The 25,226-nt window shown below is 44.4% G+C and overlaps 1 protein-coding gene across 1 annotated transcript; it reads right to left on the reverse strand.

Annotated features, from left to right (window-relative positions):
- Window positions 1-5,376: 5,376 nt before the first annotated feature.
- FAM210B (family with sequence similarity 210 member B) lies at window positions 5,377-22,438 on the reverse strand. The gene is made up of 3 exons (XM_053250185.1): window positions 21,585-22,438; window positions 8,056-8,219; window positions 5,377-6,987 (listed from the first exon to the last, which is right to left on the reverse strand). Exons 1-3 carry the CDS (start codon window positions 22,137-22,139, stop codon window positions 6,771-6,773), a joined length of 936 nt encoding a protein of 311 aa, XP_053106160.1. The 5' UTR covers window positions 22,140-22,438; the 3' UTR covers window positions 5,377-6,770.
- Window positions 22,439-25,226: the final 2,788 nt, after the last annotated feature.

Here is a 25,226-nt window from a genome sequence, read left to right on the forward strand (position 1 = left end):
TCCCAGCATCCTAAGACAACTTGTAATATCTGCTGCAATAACTGTTAATTCAATGCTCCTCCTTCAAAGCAAGAGTGTGTTTCTGCTTGGAATGCTAAACCTGAAAATGTACAATTGCCTGACTTCAGTGGCTTCTGATAGAAAAATAGTATGTATGGAACATGCAAGTTGTCAATATTAAAGCTGCAGACTAGGCATGCATATCTGCCAGTAAAATTTCACTACAAAATCAATGAGATTGTACTGACCCTACATAACTTGCAATACTAGTCCTCAATTATATGTAAGAATTCCAGAAAAAATCATTTGCCCAAGCAGTCCATTCTTGGCTTCAAGTTACATTTAACTGCTTGGATAAAGCAGTTAACTTGTACGGGTCTTGGAATAGTAAGCTTCCTTGTCCATCCTCTAGGCTTATCCAAAGGACTGTTGTAAAGGGCCACTATTGCCTGAAGTTGGGGACTTATTATATTTTGTAGTGCTGGTGTGAACCTATTAGAGAACTTGATCAAGGGCTGAGGCTTCAGAACTTGGACTGCTTTGGGTTTCCTTCATGAAATATTATTTTTGTTTGGAGTATTGCACTCATGCCTGTCTGCCTCAATTCAATAATTTGAAGAGGCATACATATTTACCAATGAACGTGCTCACAGATCTATGATTAGTAAGTGATGGAAGTGCTGTCCTGTATCTCTAGACTGTGATGTGCAAGATTACAATAAGATGGTTTCAAATATATGTATTCAGCACATGAGCAGGCCCTATGCTTGTTTTGTTCTACATTGGACTGGAGATGGCCTACTGTTAGATCAGGTGGGTACTCTTTGGCTTGTTGCAATCAGTTTACAGAAGTAGCAGATACTTGATCAACCTTTTTTTTATCAGGTTTATGCTAGAGTTAGGAACATAGGAAACTGCCATATACTGAGTCAGACCATTGGTCTATCTAGCTCAGTATTGTCTTCACAGACTGGCAGCGGCTTCTCCAAGGTTGCAGGCAGGAATCTCTCTCAACCCTATCTTGGAGAAGCCAGAGAGGGAACTTGGAACCTTCTGCTCTTCCCAGAGCAGCTTCATTCCCTGAGGGGAATAGCTTGCAGTGCTCACACATCAAGTCTCCCATTCAGATGCAACCAGGGCAGACCCTGCTTAGCTATGGGGACAAGTCATGCTTGCTACCACAAAACCAGCTCTCCTCTCCTAAAGTTACAGATTAGGCAGTCTTGCTGTAATTGTTTGAAAAAGTTTCTTGTCAGCACAGATTACAAATGAATATAGTGAGAATGCCACTTCCTTGGAAGTGGCAGTGACCTAACAAAAAATATTCTCTCTGAAATCTCCCAAGGTTTTTACTGTAACTGTTCCATATAGAGCTATCCTTTCAGAAACTTCAGCTGGTTCTGAGAAATTCTGAGAAAGTTGGACTGCTGTCAGTCTGTGGACCTATTGTAGGGTGAGTGTGATACCCTTTTAAAACCATGCATGTTCTTGAGTGTTTCCCAAGGCATGTTAAAGTATGCCTTGGGAAGCACCCTGGCTTTTGCCTTTCAACTTTTTTGAGGCAAGAGACCAGTCTAGGCTACATAGTATAAGACTTTGAGGTGGGAGAACTTTCCTAATGGAGGCTGTAGTGTGGAACTTCATAAGAAGGGAGATCAGCCTTGGCTAGAACTAGGTATTGAAGCAAACAAGACTCTAATTTCTGCATTTTACTTAAAATATGCAAATTGGGATGGGGGCTCCTTTTTGGAAGGTAAAAGTGGCAGGAGCAATGCGATATTTCACTGCTTTCTTCCAGGTTGGTGTTTCATAATCACATGGGGGGAAACCAGCATGTGTACGTACATGTACAGAAGAGAACTGGCAAGTGGAGAAGGGGTTAAGTATCCCATGCAAACCATACCCTCATGCATACACTACTTGGTGGAGGCAACAGAATTAGGCATTTCTAGTTCCGCTTCAAATATTATACATTCTCTCTCTGACTCTTAATGGGTTTGTTATACAGCTAATGACTGGCTCTTTAATGCTGATTTAAAGTACTGGTAACTCATTTCCTCTTTTGTAAGGTAGTCAGAGCCTTGTAGAACTGAGCAGGATGCAAGTGGAATAAATACAGGCTGTAATCTCATCAAATTCAGCTGGATAGCTCAAACAAGTTGAAGCTGTTGTTTATATGGACTCTGTACTGTGCTGACAAAAGTTGGAAAGAAATCTGCTTGTCCTAATGAAGTACAAATGGTCATTGCTCTAGTTTCTCAAGTGGTTAAACTGGCTATACTGCTATTTCCCTCCGCTTGGGAGTTGGGCTCATGCCAAAGGTAGTGGATAGGAATCTTGCTCTGCCTAGCTCATCCATGTATTATGCAAAGCTTTTGTAACTGGTATTGCCAGCATTATTCTGTTTGTGGCAGATATTGCATGTTGGAATATACACTGGCCCTTTAATGTCCTTTTTCAGTACAGCTTTATAAAATTTCTTAGTTCTTGTCTCTTAAAAACTACTAGTAAATGTTTAATGAGTCTTTATCTAGCTTCACTATCTCTAAAGGTTGATACAACTTTACGGGTTAAGGATTCATCTGTTGCTGCTTAGCCTGACAAGTTATTCTACCACTAGTCCTGCATATTATCAAACTTTTTAAAGTGTACATACTTAAATTTGTGATTGACTAAGCAAGCTATAGCACACCAGTTGTAAATGGTGGCCTTGAGAAGTCTCCTGTGTCTGTTGCTTGGGATTGTACTAACTGCAGCTGTTTTAACTCCAGTACTTCACTGGGTGGAAGACACTTAGGTTGGTGGCTTACAAACTCTGTCATCTTGGCTGAGAGTGAGAAGGCTGTGAACTGTCTTAGACACTACAGGTGTAAAGCTGTTCCTACTGGCAAGCAATCCGCCCCAGAGTTGTGTATTATTCCCTCTAGAAGTGAACAACAGCCAGACTGGAAAGGAGCCTTCTATGAATCACTTGGTGGTTGCAAGCTTTATGTAGAAAGACCCTCTTCTTTACTCTGCCAAAAAAAAAGGGTGGGGGCAGTAAAGGGCAACAGATGCAACTCAACACGGGTAGAAAACCCACTGGGGTGGTCTCCCTCCCCATGATCTCATAAAACCACAAACTGTTAGGATTACCCCTAGACTATGACATGCAAATAGGAGAGGGGTTGCTTTGAGCCAGCCTCTGTCTTCTGTGTGTGTGTGTGTGTGTGTGTGTGTAGCTCATTTGTCAGATGTGGAATGTACTATCAGGTCAACAACTAAAAGTTAGTGGTGATATCCATTCAGAGGTTTGTTAAGCATGTCTTTTTACATCAAGACATTAAATATGCAACCTTGGCCGCTTAATTTTTCAAGAGTGTCTCTGTAGTTTGCTTAGGGAAGAGACATTTAAACTAATTACTGTTGGAGCTAAGACTTGGCAGCATCAGCTCAGCTGCAATGCCTCATAATGACCATTGGGGTTTTTTTAGGGTCATGGATAAAAGTGCTGGACTCCACTCTCTGTTCTTCCAGTGTTGGTCTCCATTTTGTCTCTCCAGAGATGGCTGCTTGTTTTGGTCTCTCTTCAGCCATGAGCTACAGCTGAAATTAAGTTGCGGGCTTTTTCACACTTGTTTGTAACCTTTTCTTTAAATAAATCCTTGTAGTTCTTCAATACTAAAGAACTGTCTCAAGACCTTTTGCTTTGCTGCTTTCTCACCAAACTGGTTTTGCTTTATTTGGGGACTGAACTGCCATCCTTCCCTTACAATTACAATCTTCACTTTCCATATAGGGTAATTTCCAGCCAGTGTCTACCAGTAAAGGCCCTCAAGTGTATGATGGTGGTGGTGGTGATGATAGTAGCCCAGGTGCAACTACTAACTCGATCAGTTTGTGTTCTACCCTCATTTGGTCTCTACCCTTTGTCCTATTTTGTTTCTACCCTTAGTTGTCTTAGTAGACTAGAGTGCATCTCTGTCATTTCTGATGGACCTGTGGCTTTTGATACAATCAATCATAGTACCCTTCCAGACAACATTGTGCCTACTGAGCTTGATCCCAACAATGTTAACAAGGCTGCACTCCTTCCTGAAGGGAAGAAAATATTGCTGAGGGAAGGAAGAGGAACTGTTTAAATGCCCTAATCCTTGTCTTATGGGACTCCGTGTTGTGCCCCTGTGCCACCGAACATCTCCATTAAATTCCTAGGAAGATCACCTGGCATTCTGAAGTTGGCTGTTGTCCATATGCAGATAACACAACTCTATCTGCTTATACTCAGTCCAGAGAGGCTGGGGCAGTCCTGCGTATGGACACTAATGATGAGCAGGACAAGCAGAACCTGTCAGCACAAGACCCAAGAGTGCTTGATCGGAGGCCCCAGCAGCCCAGTGATAGGTTGGTAAGCCCATTCTGCAGGGGGTTGTATTCCTTGCTGAAATAACAGGTTCAGAGCTGGAGGATGGCTCCTATAATTAGCTCTGCTCCTAGCAGGTGTACCTGAGAGTACACCTTCCATTCAGCTTTTCACTGGAGTGCTGATTACTACACCAGTTCCTGGAGATAGTATGCCTGGCCATGGTAATAATGCCCTAGGTATACTGGACTCCTATAAATGCCCTTGAACGTTTTGGAAACTTCAGTTGGTGCAGAATGTCACTGGCACAGTTCTATTTGGTGCCAGGTTTGGGGAGAAGGGGCTAATTACTAGTCCATTTCTGGGTTCAGCTCAAGGTACTGGGTTATTGCCTCTTTAAAACCCTAAATTTCTTTAGAACCACCATACTGAATGGACTGGCTTACCTCATATGAAACTGTGTTAAAGTTATCACCTGCAGCCCTTCTGCATGCCCCATTACCTCCAACGGCAGGGGTTCCCGTAAGACAAAAGCCATCCAATGACGTAAGGAGCCATGGTTAGGAACCCCTGCTCTAAGATACAGTTGGTGGGGCATGTGAGAGGGTCCCTTTAGTGGCAGTGCCCAGATTACAGAACATAACAACTAGTGTGGTGTAATGACTAGTGTTGGACTAGGAGCAGGGAGACCTGAATTCAAATCCCTTTTTCAATCATGAAACTCACTGGGTGACTTTGGGCCTATCACTTAGCTCTTAGGGTTGTTGTGGAGGAAGAGGATATAAGTGTAAAAAATAAACTCCCTGCTGCAGAGTCCTACACTTTGGCAATGTTCCATCTGAAGACATTTAGTTGCTGGTGAGCTTTTGATTTTATCTGCTGCATAAGAATATTATTAGTTGCAATGTTGCTTCTGAGTGGGGTACATTATATTCGTCTGCTCAGTTAGAGATTGTCTTTATGATATATTTGTAAGCCAGCTGGAAGCAGAAAGACAATTGTTTATAAATAAAATACTGCTGGAACAGACCCACTGATTTCAAACAGACTTTACCAGAGTCCCAACAATAGGAATCTAGAGATATTTACACCCCAATGAAATGAATGAGATCCTGCATACAAAGCTTTCCTCACATCAAGGCTGTGCCCCTAAATTTCAAGTCTCCTCAAATCCAGAAGAACAACAGGCAGTTGTGGCCCATCATGCTGTTGCAAAACAAAATAAAACCTCTTAGTTTAGCTTGCATGGTGGTTCCTGGTTGGGAAGCCATAATGGAATAGGAAATATGCTACCCGTTGCTGGATACATCCCACTTTCCTGCTTGCAACAGCTTTTATGTGCATGACAACAGATTTGTTTGAATTGAAATATTAAAACCACTACTTTACAAGACACAGTAAGCAGGTTACATTAACAAGGTTGGGATATAGGTACTGATCCAGACTTCCATTTATCTGCTCCAGCTAAATCACATATAGCAGGGCTGCTAAACTTCAGCCGTCCCACTGTTTTTGGATTACAGCTCTCGGCATCCCCAGCCACAGTGGCCAAGAGTCAGGGATGATGGGAGTTGTAGGCCAACATCTACAGGAGGACTGATATACAGGAGAACCTCAAGATTTGCGGGGGTTCCATGACTACACTACTACCACAGATATAGAAACCACAAGTACTAAGTAATTAAGGCAATAGAAACCCTGGGATTAGATTCCTGGCGGTTGGGAAAATGTCAAGAGCGGTTAAATGGCCCTAGAAACATGGGAGAGGGGAGTGGCCTACCATGCTCCATGGGTCCCCAGCAATCCAACAATCTCCCCCAGGTTTAAAAAATTGGCCAAAAATCATCATTTTTTTGGGAAATGAATCATAAAATGGCTCCAGATCTCTTCCAAACTCAAGATGGCAGCTGGAAATGACGTCTAAGGCAATTTCCACCCAACTCCAGGCAGATCTACCCCCCACCACAACACACACATACATATATCAAGGCTGGGTGTCCATTCCTCGAATGCAGATATGCGAAACCGCAGGTGCTAGAGCCACAATTAATGAGGTTCTCTTGTACAGCAAATGTGGCTTACCAGAGTTCTTTAAACAGTCAGTAGTTATTCCTAACATGTTGTAATAAATACAATCCCATATGTATATACTTGCATATTTAATGTTAAGGTGCCTAACGTGATTTTCTGACAGAGCACTCCAGGAGCAGGCATTCATCTGCCTCTGTTAGCTGTCACTGGATTTAAGGAAGAAAGATTTCAGAATTTTAAAAGCAAATGTTTATCTCAAAGACACCACCCTTGAGAACAGGGGCCATGCAATAGTGGTATTCCTGCAGTCCACACAGGGGCACCACCAGGGTGCAGCAGTTCTCTAGGTCTTCTATTAATAAGCAAGGCATCACTCTTCTTTTTCCCAAGGAATTAATCATGGGTTTGGAGCCGGCGGTTTGAAGAAGCCTATCTTCCGGAAGTATCTGACAAGCAGTGGCACAGAGACTAAGGTGATGCTGATGCGGACAGGAGCAAACAGTTTGTGGACAGCATAGGCCAATACAAAAGTGCTGGTGCCGGTGGCCAACTTGGATTGTACAAAAGCTTCATCAAATCCCAGTTTGAAGAGAAGGGCAGTCATGTCTACTCCACTAAAGGGGTTGGGGGAGAGAGAAATGAAACGAAATGGAGGATCAGTGGCAGCTGAGATGGTTCCAACAACACCACAAGAGCAGCTGATGAAAAAACTATTTATTACAAGATAGTTTTTTTTAAAAAAAATACACAATTTTCATGCTGATAACATGAATACAGACAACAGCCACAACCTTTAGCTTACACTGGATGTAACAAACTCTTCATCTTGAGCCAATTGCATTATTTACTAATGTGTTCCTGAGCCCAACTCAAGGTGCTGGTTGTCATCTTTAAAGCCCTGTACAGTCTGGGACTAAGTCACCTTAAGGACTGTCATACCTGCCTGGGTCTATGATCTTAATCTCAAGCTTTGGTCTCTGGTCCTCCACTGATGCAAATTAGATTGGCAGGGACAGAGCCTTTTCCATGGTGGTGCCTCATCTCTGAAGTCCCTATCCAAGGGGATCCAGCATGTCCCACACTTTCAAGCAAGCCCTTAACACCTGTCTGTTTAGACCAGGAATTCTCCACATTGGGTCCCCAGATGTTATTGAACTTCAACTCCCATAATCCCCAACCAAAGGCCATTGGGCTGGGGATTATGAGAGTTCAAGTCCAACAACATCTGGGGACCCAAAGTTGAGAATCCTTGGTTTAGACTGTGAGGTCATTCACACAATCAAGAACTATGTTCTACCTGGGTTTGGGAGCTGTGTCTGCTCCTAATTTTCAGATGTGTGGAAGCAAGGTAGGAGGAAAACCTGTCCTGAGTAGCTTTTCCTCCTGCCTTGCTTCCACACAATCACTTCTACCCAGGTTTTCCTCTTACCTTGCTTCCACACAACCAAAAATTGGGAGCACACACAGCTCCCAAATCCAGGTAGAATACAGTTTTTGGTTGTGTGAATGACCTCTGGGCGTTAAATGAAACTTTTTGCTTTGGACTTTTGTTTGGTTTTCCTTTTGTTTTTATGTTTTATGTTTTTATGTTAGTGTAAACTGCTTTGTATGAGATATTTTTTAGAGAAACAGTATATAAGTATTTTAAACAAATAATACACAGAAAGCTAAAGAGAACATACCTTGATACAGCCAGATAGAACATTCCCAGAGACATCAATGAAATGCCAACATGGAAGGAAACTCCCACGGCTCCATATTCCTTAAACACTTTCTTTAGTTGCTGGGATTTGTTTGGTTTCTTCCCAGGATCTTGAGGTTCATTTTCTGAGAACCCACCAGCATCCTGCATAAAGGGGAAGAACTGAGCCTCTTACTCAAATACATACTGTTGTTTCTACAGCAATTGTACTTTTATTTTGGTGTCTGAGGTTGTATGAAGACACTCCAAACTTGGTTCATATAGGGCTTTGTTCAATCATTTCATTATGGTATGCAGGCATATGATTCTATGATAACACAGTACCCTTGCCCCAACCTCCACTATTTGTATGGATATTTGGCTTCTGCACAGAGATGAGATAAAAGTGATTAGTATCTTCCTGCCAAAGACTCACTGGCTGCCAACCAGGCTAATCCTCCACTGATGCATCAACTGATCAACATTTTCTGCTGCAAAAGGAGAAAGGGCAATTTTTAGCGATCTTCCCTGCACAAGGAAATTGTGAAAACAAGCAAAAACATGGAAAGGAAGGAACAACTTCTCAGTGGGAAGAGCCCTTTGTTACATATATAAAATCCCAGGCTTGGGCATCTCCAATTAAAAATTCTGTAGCAATGGCATGGGGAAAGGACTTTTTAACTGGAGTACACACGGCTGAGATACTTGGTCCATGTCACTGACTCAGGCTAAAGGAGCTAGATCGCAAGTTCCAAGTCACCACAATATGGCTTGCATAGAATCTGAACCCAGGGCTTCAGCCATATTTTTACTAGCAGCTTCCTCTCAAGCAGAAGTGTAGGTCCCAATCCTGCAACCAAGTTCATGGAGGCTACCTTGCTTCCCATATTCTGGCTTTCCAAATCCGGGTGACTAATGTGGATAGTATGTAAATTGGCTTGAAAATAATTTTGCATGTGCAAATTAGCAGCTGCACTTTCCAGTTGATTTGTATTTACTCTGGATATCTACCAACAATAGTTGGGGAGGATAACTTTGTGTGACCATTTTCCTTGACATATTAACAGCAGCAATAGAACAACAACAACAACAACAAAAAGCACAGCTTTTTAATTAAGGCTGAAATTCTGTACGCACTTATTTGAGAGAAGATCTTCTAAGTAGACATTCATTGAACATAAAGCCAAGGAAGTCCTTAAACAGTACATACACAGTCTGGTAGGCAGGTAGTGATTCACATCAAAAGCAAGCTATCCTATCAACTGCCCGAAAGATATCCCCTGCTGCTAACCACCAAGGCAACATTCCTGAGGGGATTACTGTACTTGTGGAAGTCAAACCCTCCCAGCTAGCCTCCTGTGCTCTTCCTCTCTTAATCCAAGTCCAGCAATTGAGCAGAATAGTGACTGCACATTTTCCTCTATAACTCTGCTTCTACAAGGGCTAGAGCCTACCTTAAAAAAAAAAAAAGAAACCCGAAATCCAGGCGAATCCAGGTGGGCTAAGCAATCTGGGAGAGATGCTTGAAATCCAGGTGAAACCCAGAATTCTGGGGGGCATGACAACTCTAATGGAGGTGCACAAGCTGCACACCGAGAAAGAACTACGGAATTTGAATCCAGGTTATGATGTCATAACAATTTTTGCTTCCAACTTCAGCAGCTCAGCCAAAGAGTATAAATCCAGTGGGGGCAGAGACGACTGTACTGCCGCAGGCAACATGGTTAGTAACTCAGGAAGCCATTTGACGTGTGTGTGTGTGTGTGCGCGTGAGAGAGAGAGAGAGAGAGAGAGAGAGAGAGAGAGAGAGAGAGAGAGAGAGAGAGAGAGAGATGCTTACTCAGAATAACTCATCCTGATAAAGGCCAGCATTTTATGCTCATACTATGCAACAAACATGGAAAGGAAAGGGATCCATGGGGAACTACTTCACAACTGCTTACTGACAAGGATAGTTGTAATAGCCTATCCCTGTGCTGAAATACTGCAGACTTGGATGGATCCATTTCAGAGGGGTGCAAGTCTGTTGCAGCGAACACAACAAAGTGGTGCATTAAAGACTAACAGGTTTATTGTAAATGTGTTAGCCTCTGCTGTGCTATTGACTTATTGTTTTTGCTAGAACTGCCAGTTTAGCACCCTGAGACGGGCCCTGAGGAAATTCCAAAGGCTCTGCACAGGGCAATCCTGCCTGCAATTTTTAATCAGAAATAAACAGGATGTGAAAAGATGGAGGGAGGAAAACAGAACATCTGGTAAGCCTTGGGGACCCAAGAGTGGTTCTCCATCCAGGACTGCCCCCCCCCTTTGTAAAGGGGTCTTTACAAATTTCAAGAAATTATCCCAATGGGTAGATAAACAGAAATAGGGGTTTTTTGTTTTTGTTTTAAAAAACTCTCTTAAAAAGCAGTTATTTATGTTCACCTTCAAGATACTTTACAGAGTACATAGGAAGCTGCCATATACGGAGTCAGACCATAGGTCTATCTAGCTCAGTATTGTCTACACAGGCTGGCAGCGGCTTCTCCAAGGTTGCAGGCAGGAATCTCTCTCAGCCCTATCTTGGAGATGCCAGGGAAGGAACTTGGAACCTTCTCTTCTGCTCTTCCCAGAGTGGCTCCATCCCGAGGGGGATACCTTGCAGTGCTCACACATCAAATCTCCCATTCATATGCAACCAGGGCAGACCCTGCTTAGCTATGGGGACAAGTCATGCTTGCTACCACAAGACCAGCTCTCCTGGAGAGGACTGAAAGAAAGGGGTGGTAGGAGACAGGGAAGAATCATTTCAGTTCCATGTACTGAGGCCTAGTTACAGTTGACTATGCAATTATTTCAGTTACATGTACCTAAAATAAGAGAATTCCGGGGCTGGAAATAACTTTGCAGGCCTTCTAGTCCAAAGCCCTGCTCAGTGCAGGACTCTGCTAGAGTACCCTAGACAGATGACCATCCAGCCTCTGTCTGAAAAGCTCCGTGAGGCAGACTGCTCCATGGTCAAACAGTTCTTGCAGTCAGAAAATCCCTCCTAGTGTCTAGTTTAAATCTGCTTCTTTGCAATTTCAAGTTAGGCTTAGGGAAACTGCCCTGAGCCACTTTTGAATAGGCAGCCTATCAATGAAATGATAAATAATAAAAAGATAAGTTAGAGCAGGGCAGGGGGCTTAGGTTGTACTAAAGGCTTTGAAGAGGGATGTAAAGGAAGTAACAGAGGAAGCATATACAGGTGAAACTCGGAAAATTAGAATATCGTGCAAAAGTCCATTAATTTCAGTAATGCAAATTAAAAGGTGAAATTGATATATGAGACAGACGCATTACATGCAAAGCGAGATAAGTCAAGCCTTAATTTGTTAGAATGGTGATGATCATGGCGTACAGCTCATGAAAACCCCAAATCCACAATCTCAGAAAATTAGAATATTGCATGGAACCAAGAAGACAAGGATTGTAGAATAGAACAATATTGGACCTCTGAAAAGTATAAGCATGCATATGTATTCAGTACTTGGTTTGGGCCCCTTTTGCAGCAATTACTGCCTCAATGCGGCGTGGCATGGATGCTATCAGCCTGTGGCACTGATGAGGTGTTATGGAAGACCAGGATGCTTCATTAGCGGCCTTCAGCAATTCTGCATTGTTTGGTCTCATGTCTCTCATCCTTCTCTTGGCAATGCCCCATAGATTCTCTATGGGGTCAGGTCAGGCGAGTTTGCTGGCCAATCAAGCACAGTACACTGTATACTTTTCAGAGGTCCGATATTGTTCTATTCTACAATCCTTGTCTTCTTGGTTCCATGTAATATTCTAATTTTCTGGGATTGTGGATTTGGGGTTTTCATGAGCTGTACGCCATGATCATCACAATTATAACAAATTAAGGCTTGACTTATCTCGCTTTGCATGTAATGCGTCTGTCTCATATATCAGTTTCACCTTTTAATTTGCATTACTGAAATTAATGGACTTTTGCACGATATTCTAATTTTCCGAGTTTCACCTGTATAAGGAAACTGCCTTATATCAAGACAGACCATTGGTCCATTCAGCTTAATATCATCTACACCCAGGGCTCCTAACTTTGTTTGCCCTGATTATGTTAGACTACAGCTATTGACTGTAGTTATTGACTGAAGTTATAGACTACAGTTATTGACTGAAGGCCCTTGTGGCTGTGGATAATGGGAGTTGTAGTCCAGCATCTGGGGACCCAAGGTTGGGAACCTCTGGTGAACACTGACTGCAGAGGTGTTCTTACCCCTGGATTTCCAGGCCAATGTCCACAGCCTCTACACTCCCTGGGGGCCCCCAAATCCTCTCTAGTCCGTCCTGAGTAGTGTGGGTCACTCTGCTGTGCTGCACTGGGCAGCCGAAAGTGACCTCTGCTTTAGAGACAGAGAAGGGGAAAAATATTTGGGATAGGAATATGTTTAGTTGCATGTTGAAATGTTTCTGCTAATGCCTTATATTTGTATAAATATTACTGTTTTATATTCTTACATACTTGTGAGTTCAGCTGCTGTTTGTGTTCGCAAGAACCCACGTGTTAAAAATACTATTTGCGTCACTGTGTGTGTGTATGTGTAGAGATATGAGGTTTAACTTGCGGGGCGGGGGGGAGGCTCCAAAGACCTTTAGGTCTAGGCTCCAAAATTACCTAGGTACACCTCTGATTGACTGACAGTGGCTCTTCAGGGTTTCAGAAGGGGCTATTTCCAGGGATTGAACTTGGGATCTTCTTCATGTCAAACATGGGCTCTACCACTGGGCTATGGCCTCATCCCCATGCTGGAGGTCATAGGAAGCTGCCATATACTGAGTCAGACCATAGGACCATCCAGCTTAGTATTGTCTACACAGACTAGCAGCGGCTTCTCCAAGGTTGCAGGCAGGAATCTCTCTCAGCCCTATCTTGGAGATGCCAGTGAGGGAACTTGGGACCTTCTGCTCTTCCCAGAGCAGCTCCATCCCCTGAGGGAAATATCTTACAGTGCTCACACATCAAGTCTCCCATTCATATGCAACCAAGGTGGACCCTGCTTAGCTAAGGGGACAAGTCATGCTTGCTACCACAAGGTCCCAAATTCAATCCTTGGCATCTCCAAGTAAGGCTAGGCAAAACCCCTGCCTGAAACTTTAGAGAACTGCTGTCAGTCACTGTAGACAACACCGACTTAGATTTATTATTATTATTACATTTATTTCCCGCTCTTCCTCCAAGGAGCCCAGAGCGGTGTACTATATACTTAAGTTTCTCCTTCACAACAACCCTGTGAAGTAGGCTAGGCTGAGAGAGAAGTGACTGGCCCAGAGTCACTCAGCAAGTATCATGGCTGAATGGGGATTTGAACTCAGGTCTCCCCGGTCCTAGTCCAGCACTCTAACCACTACACCACGCTGGTTCTCAGCGCCCCAAGACTTCACTCAGTACAAGGCAACTTCATATGTTTATAGCACAAAACAGCATCTAAGCAGGCTCACACAACTTGTATCCCACAAAGTTGAATGCAGCTCACCAGAGGCTCAATAAGCCTATTGTCTTTGCTGTTTGACTGGGGTGGCAAAAATGGGGAGGTTGTCCAGCACCTTAGCAAGGCACACCACGTGGCTTGTGGATTCTGTTCAGATTGGTGGGTCACAAGTTCGGGAGGCCCGATGTTGCAAAGTAATGTGCTGCTGTGCTGGGTGGGCAAGATGTACCCTCTTGACAGTCGTTCTTTCATTTCTGAGCATCAAAGTTTGCTTTTGTACATTGGGTGAGAAACACGACCGAAGCCAAGAACCAGGAGAAAGGCTAATTTGTTTTTATTTTTTAAAAAGCAAACAAATGCAGAGACAAGAGAGACTGTGGGCTATTTTGCTTACTGTGGAAAGTCACGAGGAGGGGACAGACAGCTTCTTTTCAACGAGACAATGAATTTGGCAGTGGCGGTGCCAGACTGAGATACAATTTGGTTCTCATTCAGGGTGGCTGGTCCTGAACAACAAAGTCACTCAAATGCTGCATACCCATCTGGGGGCTTCTGATTCTTGCTTGCCCAGTGCCACAAGCTGAATGACAGGCAAGGAAGAAGAGGCCAGAGAGGGCTTCCACCTCCTTGTTTCACCTTCTTGTTTCTCTCCTCACACTCCCAAACATCTTAACAAACATTTTGCAAATCTGAAAGTATGTGTGTGTGTGTTTGTCTGTGTGTTCAAAAACTCTGTTCTACCCGGGTTTGGGAGCTGTGTGTGCTCCCAATTTTCAGTTGTGTGGAATCAAAGTAGGAGGAAAGCTACCCAGGTTCTCCTCCTACCTTGCTTCCACACAACTGAAACTTGGGAGCACACACAGCTCCCAAACCCGGATAGAACACAGTTTTTGATTGTGTGAAGGACCTGGGCATTTCCTCCTTTGTGAAGACATAGGGCCAACAGCACCAGATCAGACCTGTGGCTTTCTGGCAAACATTTTACTGCTCAGAGACCAAAATAAAACTGAACTGGCAAACTTGATCTCTAGCTCTTCCCTTTTAGAAATTCGAGCATTGCTCTCCCTTACTGGTCATCTGTCAATCCTTGCCTGTCTAATCCAGAATGCATTCTCTGGGCACCTCTATACTCTCAAAGCAGTCTATCTGCCACATTGCTAGCACTACATGATGCACAGGTGTACGGAAATGGAAGAAGGGCTGCACCCTTGCCCAGAGGCTGCAGCGTACAGTACCAGAAGAGAAGGCTTCTTCCACAACTATATGAGGGTGGAGGGGGACGGCGAAGCAATTTTCACTTCTGTCTCCACTTCCCAAAGGTAGAAATATAACCTTGAAGGCTGTACAACCATCAGGGACATATTCCTATCAGATAAGGGAGGGAAGGGAGAGCAGCAAAAGTTCTTGCCAGTCCTTCTTCCACTCTGCTACAGCTCCACAACATGTGGGCTAGTGTCTAAAGATGTTGCTAACAGCAGATTGCAAATTCAAATAGAGTAACTGGGGCTAGAAAACACACCCTCCAGTAAGTGTCTTGTTTGTCATGTAGATAAGGAAGACATGCAGTGTCTTTGCAAAGCAGACATTTTGTGCATTGGGCACGTTGCCTCTTTTAAGCAAACATGGCCATACACTGTTTCATCTAGCTTCTATTCCACATCCCACAAGCTAGTTCTGCTACTTATAGTGCTGCAGCTATTAATGAGAGTGAAATAATCAACAAAGCTTCACTTGATTAAATGGACAAGGGTAAATATTAATTGGTGGGAATGAAAATTAAAGGCACGTTTATGTAGAATATTTTGGTGTATTGCTGAAACAGGGAAGGATAAAGAAAATATTAAACCTGTCTTTCCTTCTAAGAAGAGAACATTTTATATGTTGTCTCTGCTTCCCTTCTATGGCTTAAAAAGGCACTATATTGAGGTTTTGGCAAAATATGCATCCATTTATATTTAACTGATCAATTAATTAAACCCCTGCTAACTTGGCAAAGAGGCACCTTATAATGTGCTGATTCTCTTTATTTAGCGGGGGAAAGTAACTGGCCCTATCAACCCCCAGCACAGTACCTCCAGTGACTGTTGCTGATGTTTCTTTTTAGATTGTGAGCCCTTTGGAGACAGGGAGTCATCTTATTTATTTGTTATTTCTCTGTGTAACCTGCCCTGAGCCATTTTTGGAAGGGTGGTATAGAAATCGAATGAATGAATAATTGATGCAAAGCCTGATGATTAATCAGTTGAAATGTTTTTATCATTTGACAGTCCTAAGAAGGGATGGAGGTGTTTTCTTTTGAAGGGAAAGGAGCTGGTTTAAACTGCCAAAAGGCCCCAAATGTTAAACAGTAGCAGAAAAAAAAACATCTGCAAAAGAGATAGCCTTTTCCTCTACAAAGGCAGTTTCTTTCTATAGTTGCAATTTGCCAACTTTGTTACTCTTGTGTTGCCCCCTAAAAACAACATCCCAATCATATTTGAAAATGTTAGCAGCAAAGGTCATACAAGAGGCTCTGCCAAAGTGCTTTAACCCAACCAAGCGAGGGGCAGATGGATAAAAGCCTGCAAATCTGTAGGTGGTCTGAAAACAGGAAGAGAAAGGAACTCGTCAAGAGCTTTAAGTGATGGGAATTGGCAGCCATTCAGCTCCTCATCATTATGCTGCTCTCCTCAGACACTTCTGCTCAAAATAGCATCAAGTGCCTCCAGCTGAAAAAAATCAGGCCAGCAATGTAAGAGGCACAATGAGGCTACAACCTCTATTGACTTCGGTCAAGAATGGGCATGAGGAGGGTTGGGGTCATCAGCTCTGCAGAGAGCATGCCGGGCAGGTTCTCGGGTTCGTAAGAGCAGCCCATTCAGGAAGAAAATTGGGCCTCAATATTTGGATTTAGCCATTTGTGGGGGCAGGGGGGGGGAAACGGGACGGGGACACAAACATAAGATAAAAGCATCCAAAAAATGAATCCAAAAATGATTTTTTATATAGAAGAGGGTAAAGATCCAATACATGACCCTAACGCTCTAAATTATTTATTTCTTATTTTATTTACTATTTATTTTATTTATATACCAGCTGACTCCAAAGGCTCTAGGTGGGTCACAAAAACACACACAAGAAAAATAAAATAAAGCAAACTGTTAAAAACAGCAGTTTAAACATTCAAAATATTCAGAAATTACTAAAAGCCTGGCTGGAAAAAAAAAACATGTAAGGGTTCTTTTGAAGGCTGGTAAAGATATCAGGCAGCTGTGATATAGGAAGGTGCTGAAAGGCATCATCTCATACTGTGCGGGAGGAGGCAATGGTAAACTCCTCCTGTATTCTACCAAGGAAAACCACAGGGCTCTGTGGGTGCTAGGAGTGGAAATTGACTCAATGGCACGCTTTACCTTTAAAGATGTTAAACCACAATGTTAAACCATGAATGTCTATAAGGAGCGCGTTCCACAGCCTACATAAATAAATTGCATTTATTCATGGTGAAAGTTTATGTTCATTTGCAAAAGTCAGCTAACTCTGTTTTTCTTTTTCGTTGATGTTTAAAACCGGCTATTTAATGGAATTATGCATGAGGAACTTATACCTTATTATAACTATAGGTCATTATGATGCTTGATATTTTTGTAATTTTTTAAAATGAAAATGCCCAATACCATTCTATTCTTTTTACAAATACAATGGTATTTGTAAAATACATATCATTGTAATTTTAAAAAATGAAAATGCTGAATAAAACATTTAAAATTAAATCTAGGGGTATTTGTACCCAGTGATGGGAACCCCTTGGCTATATCATGATAGGAGTTGTGGTCTAACAACATCTGGGGAACCAAGGCCAGGCATGCCCGCGCCAGAACCTCGCTGCATATTGTGCAGGTGTAAGTATACAGGAAAGAACAGAAGAAGCTACCTTATAGCAAGTCAGACCGCTGGCTCATCTAGCTCAGTGAGGATCCCTGCAAAGTGCAAACTGAGCAGAGAGGCACCTTATAAAATGCTTGCTTCGCTCTTGTTTGATAGCAACCCCAAACTGGGCCTTCTCTAGGGTTGCCCCAGAGAATGTGCATTTGGAACATGCTTCCAAATGAAATCAGAACCTCTCCATCTCTGGCTTTTTGTAAGCAACTTTTGAAAACAGACATCTTATCAGGCTTTTATAATGTTTTAAAGTTTTACTGATGGTTATTTTAATTGGTTTTATACTATTTAAAGTTTTTTATTGTGTTTTAATTTGTAAACCATCCAGAGATTTTATATGGGGCATTCTATAAGTGTGATAAAAAAAGAAATAAATGAATTAATAACGTGGCAAATGGTTAATATTTGCCGGAGGAGAGCATCCCTCCAGTGTTGTTGCCTGTGTCTAATTTAGGAACACACTGAACTCATACTGTCATTGATCCATCTAGCTCAGTACTATCTACACAGATTGGCAGCAGCTTCTCCAAAGTTATAGGCAGGAGTCTCTCTCAGCACTATCTTGGAGATGCTGCCAGGGAGGGAACTTGGAACCTTCAGCATGCAAACATGCAGATGCTCTTCCCAGAGCAGCCTCATCATCTAAGGGGAATAAGTGCTCACATGTAGTCTCCCATTCAAATGCAAACCAGGGTGGACCCTGCTTAGCAAAGGGGGTAATCCATGCCTGCTGGGCAGAAAACCATCGTTATTTATTATTAGTTTATTTTTCAATGTAAACTGCTTTGAGAACTTTTGCTGAAAAGTGGTATATAAATATTCATGGTAGTATTGTTTACACTGACTGGCAGCAACTTAGGGCCTCCCTGCAGGAGAAAAAAATTACGACAAATATTTATATACCACTTTTCAACTAGAGTTCCCAAAGGAGTTTACAGAGATATAAATAAATAAAATGGCTCCGTGTCTCCAAAGGGCTCACAATCTAAAAAAAGAAACACAAGATAGACACCAGCAACAGCCACTGGAGGGACGCTGTGCTGGGGGTGGATAGGGTCAGTTGCTCTCCTCCTGCTAAATAAAGAGAATCACCATTTTAAAAAGGTGCCTCTTTGCTCAGTGAGCAGGCGATGACTCAGAAATTGAGAGGAGAGTCTGGAGGAGTGGGAGGGTTGCCCAGATATCAAGGAAAACAGAAAGAGGCGGGGCTCCTGTCTTCTCCATTGGCAACTAGCCATTGTTCGATAAGCTGTTCCTTCTTTGAGCTCTGCCTTCTGAGACAAGGACAATATTTCACCTGGCTCTGGTGAGTGGTCCTCAGGGTTCTAGCATAAAACAAGTTAGACTCCGCAGGCCCACTGTGGCCTGTTTGCTTCTTCCAAATCCTGACATGCCAGTTGCTTTGGGTCTACACTGAAGAATCCTCTCCCTTGTGGGCACAAGAGGGCAGTTTTTGCACGCTGTTTGCCTTAAGCAAGGGTGTATTTTCAAGCAGAGAGAAGATGGCCCCTTTATTGTATGGAACTCTTCAGCTGTCAGATTCTCCTGCCTCCCTGCAATTCATGTATATGGCTACCCAACCTCTGGCTAGGCAGCTGAAATGGTGGTCGTGGTGGGGAGGAGGGGACAACCCAAACACTTCCCCTTGCACACTTACATACATCACACACACAAAGAATTCAAAGTCTTTCCATGTAAAGTTCTTATTCTCTACAGCAGGGCTTCTCTTATTCATCTTCCCTTATTTATTCTTTATTTTTAATATGTAAACCATTTCGGAAACTTTGCTGAAAACTGGTATATAAATAGTATTCTTATTCTCAAAATTGTTGATAGTCTACAACTCCTATCATCCCCAGCCACAAAGGCGAAGGGGGCTAGGGATGATGGGAGTTGTAGTCTGATAACATCTGGAGAGGGAACCCAGGTTTGGGAACCCCTGTGCAATTGACCAAATGTCAACAATGTGCAACAATTTCCCAGTGAAATCTCTCTTCTAGAGCACTAATGACATTTTTGTCAGAAATTCGGTTTTGGTCATATACATGTGGGGTCTTAACATAGTGTCACTTAGAGTGAGAACATTTGAAAGATCAGGTGGATTCTCTCACACACTTCTATGTGAACAAGAAACATCTTGCGACATGCTATAGGAGTAAACATGAAGAGGCTTCACTCCTTGTTACCAAAGAACACTGACCTAGGCACAGTGTGGCAATCACTGGTTTCAAAAGCCTGCAATTTCTGCACTATGCAGAATGAAACCCGAAGTAACTACAGCCCAGAATACCAGGAGAACAAGTCTTTTGCATAGTGTTCACTCCTTAATGCAGATTATCTTCTTCTTAACATTCTTATAACCAGAACCCTCTTGGCCATATAACTGAGGTGGTTAGAGAATCATAAAAGCTGGATTCTCCCACCCGCTTTTTAATGCACATTTCTGTGGGGAACTGGAATGACAATCTATGTTAGTGACCAATAGTACCAAAGCGTGAAAATTATCCTGGATTAACAGATTTAATGTACAAGGATGCAATTTAGTGTAGCATCTGAGCACAACCGTTTAACACTTAATACCAAAGGTGTTCTAGACCTTATACAGAAGATCACCAGGTTCTTGCGTGCGTACACACACACAGCATGCACACAATGAGGGGTGGCAGGGGATGCTGGGAGTTGTTGTCCAGCAACAGCTGGGAGAGCCACAGATGAGAGCCAGGGTGGTGTAGTGGTTAGAGTGTTGGACTAGGACCAGAGAGACCCGAGTTCAAATCCCCATTCAGCCATGAAAACTAGCTGGGTGACTCTGGGCCAGTCACTTCTCTCTCAGCCTAACCTACTTCACAGAGTTGTTGTGAGGAGAAACTTAAGTATGTTGTACACTGCTTGGAGGAAGAGCAGGATATAAAATGTGCTAAAAAAAAAAAAAGATTTACCACCCAGATCTACACTATGCAGATGAAAACATCTACCCTAAAGGGGTGTTGTGTGAGATAATGAATGTGGAATGCATGTGACTTTACCCAAGTAGAACCCCCTATCTTGCAATAACGATTAGTATGGTGGTTGTGTGTTTTTTTTTTTAAGTGCCACTGCCTGGAAGGTAAAGTAATGTATACCTAGGGGTGTAACTACCCTTAGGCAAGGGGAGGCAGTCGTCTTGGGGCCCCACTGCCTCAAGGGCGCCCCCAGAGTCACATCACATGACTCCCCACCCACCCATGTTGCACCCCCTATGAATTATGTTGAGTCTCTTGGAGATCAGCAGGAGCAGAGAGTAAAAAAACTAGATTCAATGTGAACTAGATATTCACCGTATTCATAATGGGGGTGTGAGTGCACGATATATTGTGAAGTGTGTTTGTGTGTGTATATCAGCGAGGGGCCCATTTTAAAATCTTGTCTCTGGGCCCCCTCCAACCTTGCTACGCCCCTGCCAGGGGTGTAACTATAATAGGGCAGGGGGAGACAGTTGTCTGGGGACCCACTGCCTTGCCCCCCCCCAGAGGCAAGTCACATGACTGACTCCCCCAGCTTCGCACCCGCCCGGGCTTCCTTCAGTTGTATTCATCCTCCGAAATTGATGTGAGGGTTAAGACCTGGAGCGACCACAACAGCATGTCTTTCTCTAGTACCATTAAATGACTTGCATCATCCACAATTTGCAAAACCTTTTAAAAAATAATTTAGGGTGATGTTCTATTGTGGCACATAGGTGTTATATAAAAAAATAAATTTTACTATGCTTTTTGTTACCACTATTCAGCCTTATTTAAGAGTTCTTTCCTTCATGAGCTGAGCTTCAGTGAGGGCGGGGGGGCATTTTAAAATCTTGTCTCTGTGCCCACTCCAACCTTGCTACCCCCTGTGTATACCCTATGCCCTGGGAACCCAGCCCCCTAATCTCAGACGTGTGGGGTTTGGCGAGCAGGAAAAGGCACTCTGCATGTGCTTAGAGAGTCTCTTCCTCAATATCCAGGGGCGGCTGAAATCGAAAGGCAGGTAGAGCGGCTTCCAGCCAGGAAGCCGCTCTACTCCAGTTTGGGCGCTGCACCTCTAGGCCGCCTCCAGATGCATTTCTTGCTGCAACTCCTCGGAGTCCCCGTCGTCGTCCCCCCCCCCCCCCTTCACCCACCTTCTGAGATCCGACGAGGCTGCTACTGCCTCTGTTGCCGCCGACTACGCCTCCACCGGCGGGGAAATCGCTCGCAGCGGCTTGCAGGGCTATCTTGGGCAGCTGCGGGCGGGAGTCGGCCGCCTCCACCCCAGGAGAAAGCAGCAACAGCAGCAGCAGCTCGCCCTCCTTGCAGCGGGGATCAGCTAGACGGAGCGAAGCCGCGGCGGTGGAGAGGCAGAAGCCGCCGACGGGACGCTGCAGCGGCGACCCCCGCAATAGGCAGTGGAGGCTGCGCCCCGCTTGCCAAAGCCTGGCCCGCCTCTGGGGCCCCCTGAGCGGAGCCTCCCCCGCCTCCGTGGCCGAGCTAAGCTGCTGCACCTGGCCGCCGCTCAGGAGCCCCACGCCGGCGGATCGAGCTTCTGCAGCCTGGCGGAGGAAGAGACGGCAGCGGCGGCGGCTGCTGTTGCTAATATTAGCCGCCTGCCTTGAAGCCAGGCTCCGGGTTGCGCCCTGGAGCAGCCGCCCCTCGGGGGGAAGCGCGTGGAGGGCGCAGAGCTGGCCTAGCCAGCGCATGGCAGTAGTGGGGCGCACGCCTCGTCTCAGGGGGGTAGCCCGGCCACAGGAGGAGCGGCAGATCAGGCCCAGGGCGAGGAGCGAGCAAAACAACCGCACCCACCGCCTGCCAGGCACCCTCCTCCTCCTTAAAGGCACAGCGCCGCCTGCCCTGACGCCGAGCAGGGGCAATGCCTGTGGCCTCCGGGATGGATCCCTGGCAGGCAGCAGAACGCGTTTGCTTGCTCTGCCCGCCCCGCTTCTTCTTCCAGAGACGCGTGGGTAGCACTAGCTGAGGCGGGAAGGAAAGGAGGCTCTTTTCCCTGCAAGTCCTGGAAACTCTGTGCAGCGTGCATGCTGCCAGGAGGAAGGGCGGAACGTACGTGTCATGGAATAAATGGGTTAGCCAGTCTTGCTTGAGCAGGACTGGCTGAATGGTATTCCCCAGGTGAGGATTGGAGGATCTCTGAACCCTATTCCCATTTCCTCAGCTTTTGCATGACTTGTCCCCTTCGCTAAGCAGGGTCTACCCTGGTTGCATATGAATGGGAGACTAGAAGTGTGAGCACTGGAAGATTTTCCCCTAAGGGGATGGAGCCGCCACTCTGGGAAGAGCATCTGAGATTCCAAGTTCCCTCCCTGGCAGCATCTCCAAGATAGGACAAGATTTTTTTTTTTAATAGGACCAGATTTTTTTAATTGAACCAACAAACTACCAAAGCATACAGTACGTTGCCAAAGCACAATTATATACAAAGTAGTAGTTTGTACATCATGTATCTACAAAGATTTACACACAAGGATTTGGAGACCCACAGGGTTATAAAGTATATGCAGGCAGTACTGTAACTCGGGGATGGGGGATTACAAGGCACATCAGGTAATGGGGGGGGGGGTTTACGTCCAACGTCCATTTCCACAATTTGTCCCATTGCTGTTTAGAAGAGATACACTTGTCTTTTTGCACATAACCATACAAACTTTCCCAGAAGAGATTTACTGTCTCATCCACGTGAACCTCTTGGTCACGTCTTCCCTCCCTATTCCTATGTAGGAGCATTGCATAAATGACATACAGGTTTATTAGCCTGATTACGAGAAGGGGAACGTTCCAATTCCCTAGTATGAGGGCACCTGTTCCATCCCGTTTACTTGAAGGTTTCTTTCTGGGACCTCGAAAAGAGGTTCTATCACTCAAACCCAAGGTTAGTTCTTCCCAAGTCTGTTTTTCCAAATCAGGCCACTCTAACAATTTGCTTACTCCCTGCCACACTAATAGGGCTGAAAGAGATTCCTGCCTGCAACCTTGGAGAAGCCGCTGCCAGTCTGTGTAGACAATACTGAGCTAGATAGACCAATGGTCTGACTCAGTATATGGCAGCTTCCTATGTCTTTTTTTTTAAAAAAAAATTCAAGTAGGGTAATGTTTCATAAGGGACCGACCAAAACGGGTGAAATATCCAACAGCTAGCTTCCGAGTCCCACAGAATTATTCAGCAAACACAAGTCACTCATGCTTTAAGGGCAGAGAAGGGTGCACTTACATCCCCTGCCACGTTTCTCCCACGGGTGCTCTCTTAAAAACCGGTCTGGCGGGGCAGCAGCGTACCTCCCTGCCGCTCCGTACCCTCCTTGGTCTGGAAGTGACCAGAAGTATCCTGCGAGGGAGCGTGACATACGCAGGGTACTTCCGGTCACTTCCGGACCAAGGAGGGAACAATGCGGCAGGGAGGTATGTTGCCACCCTGCTGGACCAGTTTTAAAGAAGGTGCCAGAGGGGGAAATGCGGTGGGGGTGGGGGTGGCAAGTGCACCCTCCCCCACCTTTAAAGGTCCCCCCCCGCCTTCGAACCAGCACCCGCCGGTTCCGTGCACATCCCTACCAACATCTTGGGATCCAAACCTGAGAACCTCTGGCTTACGTGAATCCTTCTCCCTAACATGGGCTGCGATCCAAAGGGCTGTGCATGGCCCACTAGATGTTCATAGGGCCTTTTCAGCCCCATATTCTATGTCTTAATCCCATAGACCCTGAAAAGTCACCCTGGGCTATTCCCAGGTGGTGATTTTACTTTCCTTCACCACAGGAAGGGCAGGTGTGCATTCACATTTCATCTAGATTTACATCAAAAGTCCCAGCGAGCTATCAAAGAGCACGCCATAAATGATCTGAGTTTTAAATCGCACATTGGAGCTTTGCCTGATTTATGTCTGGGGTTAAAAAAAAATCCACTTTTTACATTGATTCTTTTTGCCAAATTCAAAATATCCAATATGCTTCATAACTTGCATTACTTCACTCCTCTTCATCCCACGGCAAAGACTGTTGTCTGGGAAAGGCTCTTTAAAAATTCACTGTAAAAATTAAGTGAAATGTGTGAGATCAAGCATGTGCAAATGTATGACGTGTTTTCTGGGTTGTTGAGAAACTTTTTTTTTTTTTTTAGGAGGTACCAGTGGAAATAATGCAGTAAGGACTATGCCTTTGCTGTGCTTTTCAAGCAAAGCAAACCCTAACAGAGGGTCAAAGACTGAAAAGTCTAAGAAGGGCACAAGCAAGGCAAGAACATGCTTCAGAACATTCCATATGCCACAGAAAGATCTGGATATAGAGAACCAGCCCTACAATGCACAAAGCCTTGATTCAGTGCTTGCAGCTCGTAAAGTTTGCAAGAACAGCCTCTCAGTTAATGAATGCAAAGCTCCCTTGAAGAGACTCCTGAAGACGCATCTGCTTTGCAGTGCATCATTACTCTGAATGTAGCCCCCACATTGCTCAGCCCACCCCCCACTCTCCCACCATGCTGTTTGGGCATTGTATCATCTGGTGTTGATCTCTGCAGTTCTCTTGTGCTCCTAAGCAGGAAGCCTTCCAGGCAGGAAAATTCTTGTTTGGCTTAGCACAAAGTTCACACAACACTAGAACCATAAAGAGGAAACAACATGTCTAAGGAAGGATGGATAATGAGAGATCAAAAGAGCCCCTTCGGTGAGCCAATGTTTTGTATCAGATGTGATGGTACCACTTATGCTCCAGCAATGATCCTTTTGAAGCTGAATTTTGCCAAGGTCCCATCTTCCCACCAGCGGCAATGCTAGGTACTGAAAA

This window comes from Hemicordylus capensis, chromosome 4 (genome assembly GCF_027244095.1).
Source record: "Hemicordylus capensis ecotype Gifberg chromosome 4, rHemCap1.1.pri, whole genome shotgun sequence".
Classification (NCBI taxonomy): domain Eukaryota; kingdom Metazoa; phylum Chordata; class Lepidosauria; order Squamata; family Cordylidae; genus Hemicordylus; species Hemicordylus capensis.